This window comes from Hippocampus bargibanti, linkage group LG19, assembly GCF_051943395.1.
Source record: "Hippocampus bargibanti isolate YZ-2025 linkage group LG19, ASM5194339v1, whole genome shotgun sequence".
NCBI lineage: Eukaryota > Metazoa > Chordata > Actinopteri > Syngnathiformes > Syngnathidae > Hippocampus > Hippocampus bargibanti.
This window is the reverse complement of record NC_142752.1, coordinates 4,237,501-4,245,051: the sequence shown is the minus strand read 5'-3', so window position 1 is coordinate 4,245,051 and position 7,551 is coordinate 4,237,501. Positions and strand designations below refer to the sequence as shown.

The window sequence follows — 7,551 nt, the reverse complement described above, 5'->3', positions numbered from 1 at the left end:
AAACAGAAAATGGAAAATTCATATAAAATGCATTGAAAGCTATTTATTAGAATTAGGTTTACTTGCTCTGGTTTTGCTGGTTCCCAAATGTATTATTATTATTATTATTATTATTTCCATTGTAATATGGAGGATTTATTAAAAAAAGAAACAACTACAAACTACTAGTTTTCCAGTGCTTCCTGTGAATATGTCATAATGTTTTAACAATGATAGAATACATTTAATATTTAACTATATTATCCTTTTTATTTATAAGAACAATACATAAACGTGTACTTTTAGACACATTCTGAACAGATTTATTTTTAAAATGCATATTAACTACACAATGTAACATATTATAAACAAGTAATTTTATGTTAATTTGTTGTTTATAATTTAAAATATCTTATTTCTGTAAAATATATCAATATCTATTGAGCGGTTTTAAAAACAAATGCCAATTATGAGCTCTCTGATAAGTGGAGTACTACTTCATTGTATGCTATTAATGTAATATATTCTTAATATTATCAATACACTGTACACACAGAATGACACGATTTTGAAAATTAGGTCATACAGGGGAAAACGTAAACAAAACTACTTCCGCATTTCTTTCCCTGACACGCCAATGAAAAACGTCGTTCGATTTCCACCTCCTGACAGCAACCAATGGCAAACGATCAGAGGCGGGGCCAATGTGTCAAAGTGCGAAGTTACTAAAATAAATTCACGTGGATTTGGATGGATTCGTCTACGAGCGGCAGGGGCCCAGTGGGGGGCGTACGTGCCCACGTAACGTCAAGTGATTAGTCCTCTCGCTGTCTGCGTGGAGTTTGGTAAATAAGGAGTTTTGACCTCATGGTGCACAGACGCGCGCCAAATGACGACCCACGCAGCCTGCAAGTGCTCTCCAGTATGAACGTGTATCCTTCGTTTTTCTAATATAGTGTTTCCTCATCAGTTTGAGCCGTTTTGACCTCGTGGGAGTCGAAAGCGATCCACGCCTGTTGGTGAGCGAGTACAGATTATCGTATGTGTTTAATCCCTATGATTTAGCTGCGTTGCACCCCTCATTAATTTGCAGAGGTTTGTTTTCATAGTGCATATTATGGCACACTCGTCTAAGCTAGCTAGCTAACAGCCACAACAACGTGGCGCACCTTGTTTATATCGAGTGTAAGTGACCCCGTTGACCTCTTTAATTCGACACATTTTGCCTAATTTCGTCAATATGATTAACGCGCCAAGAATAAATTTAGTGGGCGAATGAAAATGACGTCAGTTTGTTTGCTATCGATCGTTGTTTATTAACATGTTGTCAATAAAGTTGCAGTTTAATATGGGGTTGTTTATTTTTTGACATGACATAACCCGATGATGAAAGATAAATAAATCAAGTGAACACATTTATTTGCCACCCATGTCGTAATAAATTCATAAATTTGATTTATATATACGCAAAGTGCCCGGATATTTGAAAGGGAAACTTTGTCGTCAGTTTCTTGATAATAAAGGTGTTGAGGTTTATTGATGTATGTCAGTATGCGAAGTTTACTTTCATAAACCAATTTAACACTTTGATGTTTCTAAGTGTGTCGTAAAAAAATTCATATTGTGATTTATATAATAATAATACATGTATATGCACATATAAGTTTTGTTTATGACCTCCTTTTCATCAATACCCCTGTCCACTAATCACTTTCATGCTAATGTTTGGTTTATCTTATCATTTATTATTATACGAACAGGGCTGTTATCTACATTTTGCCTCAACAACATAACTTGTCTAAGAACTACAAAGTAATCTTCTGGGATTGCACTTTATTCAAACAGTTTTTTTAAATCTGTTGGTTAAAGTTAATTCAAACAATGCATCTGGGCTGAATTTTAACTGTAAAACAGTAGTTCATGTTCCAATACAACTACAAATAATTCAATATATCATCTTGAACATTAAACAGCATATAAAATTAATATTAAGAATAAAATGCGTGTGCTTATTGTTAACTCAGGTATAATTCTGTCAGCCCTTAATTTAGAATGTGACTGTAACACTTCCCATCCAATATTCTCGCACATGTAGACTCGGTCCTATTTTTATTGCTGTGACCGAATTCTGTGTGCATGCAAGTGTTTGTGTCTGTGTGTGTGTCATACACACACAAGCACACGTGTGAGTGTATATAGGGGTTGCATTGCAGAAGCAGCTGAGGCTTACCCGTGTACTTGTATATGTTGTTGTTTTGTGTGCAAGCATAGCGTAGTAACCTGAAGCCTGTTCAGCCAGTGCCTGTTTTAGATCCTCACTTTTTTTTAATCATACCAATTATTATTCTCTATTTTTTGGTGTGTGTTTCATTTAGTGCTGGAAGTGACACACGGGAAGGTCGTTTACATTTTGCAACAGTAGTTCCTCATTTATGATGTCGGTTGTCCTTTAAATTGAGCCTCTATGTTAACACAAGGCCAAATCAACATTGGGACGAGTGAATTTGAGGGTTGAGGAATCCTTTTGTTGTCGCTGTTGTGGGTTTGGCTCATTTCGCAATGTTTTGCCGTTGTGCAAAGCAAGTTGGTCCCGATTTATTTAGTCAGTATTAAAAAAAAATGTGTGTGTTTGCAATGTAGCAGGGGAATGTAGGTGTTGCCCAGGTGTTTAGGTGTGTCGACGAGAGGGAAAAAAATCCATCAATCAAGCTTTGAGGTGAATATTGAACAAATGCAACATAAATATTAAATAATATGAAGCAGAAATGGAGCGATTTGTGTGGGCCCATAAGACCTATCTGGTTAAAGTGGTTGAATTTAACTTGTATCAATCATACTATTGGCAATAAATGAATAAAGTTTGAGGGAACCTATATCGTAGGTCAATGATAATAGTGTTTTTCAGGCCCAGGAGAGAAGGCCCTAGCCTCTAAGCACTGCTATTTAGTATTTAGAACATCACTACATGGGGGCGAGTGGGGGGAGAACCGCTAGGCTATGTTTAGCGGTCAAACAATGCGACCGTCCGACTTTCAACAACATGCCTTGCACCTCTTGTCAAATGTGTGGTTGAGGATTCGGTCAGGGAGTATTTTAAGCACTTTCGTGGTCACCCTGGGAGGCAGAAAGAAGAACGGATACGCGCCAGCGTTTCTTCTTCTTTATAACATACTTTTTGTTATTGTCTTGTAGCTGGTCTGTCATGGCGGGCGACATGATGATGCTGATGCGAGGCCTGGCTAAGCTGAGCCAGGCCGTGGTCGAGACGCAGGGTACTGCCATGCGTGCGGGGACAGGTGAGTGGAGCCTCTGGACACAAAATGGAGCTCCGGGCAGCTGCTAGTGCTGCTAACGTGAACTTTTATTGTCGCTGACTACATTTGCCAGGACACGATAGATGACGAGTTAGCATGTCCGCCTCATATTTAGAGCGGGAGGGTTTGATTCCAGTTCTGGCCTTCGTGTGTGGAGTTTGCATGTTCTCCTCGTGCCTTTTTCTGAGTATTGATAATGGATTTGAAAATAGATGGATGGAAATGAATTGAAACATCTTGGCTTCAGTCATTGGTTAATGCACCACAAGCCAAATCCTGTATCATACAATCCATGAAGCTGCTAATTGTACATTAGCATTTAAATGTTAAATATTTATTCTTGTTAAAAAAATGTAAGGAGATTTTAAAAAAATGAAATTCATTGTTGTTACCAAGTTTGACACATTAACACAAATTTATACAGCACGGGGCTCAAATTAACACTTTGATAACTGGCCTGTTGAATTATGCTTCTCTTTTAGAAGTTATTTATTTATTTAACCTGGATTTAACCAAATAAGAATATTTAGAACTGATTCTATTTAGCAATTCTATCCTGGCTGCAGACAATAAAGTAATATCAAAGAGAAATAAGAGCAAGGACAAATAAATGTCTAGTTAGCTAAAAATGCTACGTTAGCCAAAAGCTAAAAATGAGCCTCATTTAACAGCTTTTTTGAAAAGACTGGTAACAAAATTTAGCTTTAATGGTTTGTCCAAAACAAGCTCTATCTTGTTGCTAATTCTGCTGCTATTCATATTTAATTATTGATACAGCTTCAGCTATTGTTAAAACGCTATATAAATCAACATGTATTGTATTGTATAAGAATGCTACATTAGCCGAGGTGTATACATGTGTTCCAAAACATTGCTAAAAACTGCTTAGCTTCACTCAAAGCGAGCTAAATACTCTGTTAGTCAAAAGTTATATAATGTTGAATGACATTTCACAATATTTTTGGGTGCGGTGCCAACATTAGCGCATTGGCGCCGGAACAATAATGGTGCTAACATAAGCTCTGTTTCAAAATATGCTACAACGAATACAACTGGTGATGGTGACATGTAATTAACAGGATGTTTGTTCCAAATGTTTTTTAAAAGTCTGTAATAAATATTTAAAACGAATTTTGGTGTGAAGTAATTTTATATCTAAATAAAAATGGTTATTTATTATATATTTTTTGTTATACAGGAGGCATTCCCGCTGTCGGTGCTGCTGTCCAAAGCTTCCAATCGGCCGCTGAGCAAGGCATCGCCATGGTGGTGATGAAAGCGCAGGTATGAGCTAGCTAGCCGAGTCTCAATGTTCCTCAATGAAATCTTCCTGTGTGATTCCTAGCATGGCTTAATGTTTCAAATAAAGGAACTGAGTCAGCAGCAACCCTCCTCCACCACCGAGTTCTCTCAAGACGACTTCTCCTCGTCTGAATTCAGCGAATACGACGAATCCATACCCGATCACCCCGCTGACGCCAACAAGGCAGCATCGGATCAAAACCCATCGAATGGATCGAAGAACTCCCCATTCGCTAGCTACAAGGATCCTTCCCGAGAATTTGGCAACAGGTGGTACCACAGCGATGTACGCCATCAACATTTGTTGACAAGAAGAGGCGCTTGGCTCCAGGCGTGCGGGCGACGGTGTTACCACCAGGAGCCGTCGTCGTCGGTGAGCGGGCTGACGGCCGAAGACCTGGAGAAGGCTCGGCAGAGCAAGCAGGCCGACGTAAAGCCGCACAAGCAGATGGTGACCTTGGATTATTAATTTCTCCAAATGTTTTTTCTCATGACTATAATTTGTTTTTATCGTATTTGTCATAGTAGGGGTCACATTTTATATTGTTCAGCATTGTTTTTGACCGAAAGGTCATGTCAAATAGTGGTATGGAACATCCCTTATTTTGTTTAATTATTTTTCAAAAATGTATTTATTGAATAAGTATTTACTATCCTTTTTCCGGGATAATAGTAATAGTTATAATCATTATCATTATCATAATAATAATAATAATAATAATAATAATAATAATAATAATAATAATAATAATAATAATAATACATTTCATTTATAAGCACCTTTCAAAATGACTGACTCTGTGTCTGTGTTGTCATATTATTTGTTATATTATTATTATTATTATTTTACTTTATGTTACTTCCGGGTTGAGTGAACGCTGGCTCGTGTGGCTGCCGCTGCTCACCCACAGAAAAACTGATCCTGTGACTGTAAAGTGACCTTGAGAGTTTTGAAAGGCGCAATGAAATGTATTATTATTATTATTATTATTATTATTATTATTGTTGTTGTTGTTGTTGTTGTTGTTGATTTATTTATTTTGATCATTTATTTATTCTGATTTAGCACATTTTCTTTTTAATTATTATTCATCTTTTCTTATTGTGCTTTTTATCTTACTTTTAGTTGAGCGAAAGAGCCCGCGAGAGGAAGGTGCCAGTAACCCGTTTGAGCAGACTCGCCAATTTTGGAGGTAAGACTTCTTTTTAATGAGCCACCCATACATTTCATTTCTAAGCGCCTTTCAAAACTCTCAAGGTTACTTTACAGTCACAGGATCTTTTTTTTTTTTTGTGGTGTGTGAGCAGCGGCACCCACACGCGCCAGCATTCACTCAACCCGGAATAACTCAGTTAAAAGCTAGCTAGTTAATAGCTAGCTAGCCAGCCAATACCTAGCCAGCCTGCTAATAGCCAGTTAGCCAGCCTAATAGCCAAATCCGTATGTTTATTTTGTTTTTCAAACCACTTTGTGTAGTCTGGATGATGGGGTTTCAGTTTTAGCTGAAGAGAATCAGGTCTCGCCACTGAATGTCAGACAGTAACGATCCTATGATGTAATATAAATTACAGCTAGCTTGCTAACTGGCTATTGGCTGGCTTGCTTGCTAGCTGTTAGCTGGCTACCAATGGATAATGTGAACATGCTCGCACATAAATTGTGTTGTTGCAGTGATATGGCTTCCGTCCTTGTGGGCATTTCTTCTTTTTGCCCCTCCTGGTGTTTGTTTCCTTGCAGATTTTTGCTCTGATGATGTAACTGTGCTGTTATGTAACGCAGAGAGCAGCCTTGGATGAGTCAGTCATATAGCTCCAAGTCCTCTCTCGAATCGCGGTTATCGCAGCTCAACACAATAAATATTGCACGGCAAAAAAATACAGCGTGGGCTTAAGATCTGTTATTAAAAAGGAAATATGTTTTTTTTAAAATAAATCTTCATCATACTTTTCACATCGCCCAAGATCATGTTCATTTTAAATAAGATTGTGTGTTCTTATTTTTTATTTTATTATTATTTTTTTTAAGAATAATGTGCTTTTACGAGTTAAAATGTTCAGGTATATGAGCAATTATAAACATTTTAAAATGTTCATGTTATTTATTTTATGTTGTAAAATGCTTTCACTCATTGTAGAAGCCATAAAATATGTATTTTTGTTAATTTTTTTAGGGGACAGTTTTTAATCATTTTTTAGGAATTTTTAAAAATAAAACATACTGTTTATATTGAAATTGTTTCTCAAAAATATTATTTACATTTTTGGGCGGATTAGATTTTCTTTGTCTTTAATTTTTTGGAAAAAAACATTTTTAACTTATTACGGTTGTCATTTTTAGTGGGCCTCTTATATAGTTTGTGATTTTTTTTTTTTTAATGATGATTTTTATTTCATGAAAACTATTAATTTCATTGCAAATGCAATTTTTTTTTTTAATTGTTTTAATCCCCCCTTGCCACCAGGTTTAGCTGTGGGTCTAGGACTCGGGGCCTTGGCGGAGGTCGCCAAGAAGACCATGCGACATCACGACGCAGCAGGTAACATACGCACGTGCATGCTTTTACACTTTTATTCCCAACATAATTTTTTTATAATAATAATAATAATAATAATACATTTCATTAATAAGTGCCTTTCAAAACTCTCAAAGACACTTTACAGTCACAGGATATTTTTTCTGCGGGTAAGCAGCGGCAGCCACACACGCCAGAGTTCACTCAACCCGGAAGTAACATAAAGTAAAAAAAAATAACAAATAATATGACAACACAAAACACAGTCATTCATTCTTCAGCACTTTCTGTACCCTCTTTGTGACATGAATCAGTTCTAGATGAAAAAGGAGAAATCAAAGCGTCCTTTTCAGCAGTGGATCAGGGACGTCATGGTGGAATGTGCACGTCGACTATAAACGGAATGTTGAAAGCAAACACGCAGCTGTAGCATCCATTGACAA

At 36.8% G+C, this 7,551-nt stretch overlaps 1 protein-coding gene across 1 annotated transcript in view; it reads left to right on the top strand.

The window, feature by feature from the left end:
* The first annotated feature begins 746 nt into the window (after positions 1-746).
* Positions 747-7,551, top strand: part of coq8aa (coenzyme Q8A, genome duplicate a) — a 15,048-nt gene continuing 8,243 nt past the window's right edge. Inside the window, exons 1-6 of the mRNA XM_089022353.1 lie at positions 747-998; positions 3,172-3,275; positions 4,492-4,577; positions 4,663-5,046; positions 5,722-5,788; positions 7,058-7,132. Of these exons, the coding sequence (XP_088878479.1) occupies positions 3,182-3,275; positions 4,492-4,577; positions 4,663-5,046; positions 5,722-5,788; positions 7,058-7,132 (706 nt within the window). The 5' untranslated portion in view covers positions 747-998; positions 3,172-3,181. The remainder of the gene's footprint in view (positions 999-3,171; positions 3,276-4,491; positions 4,578-4,662; positions 5,047-5,721; positions 5,789-7,057; positions 7,133-7,551) is intronic.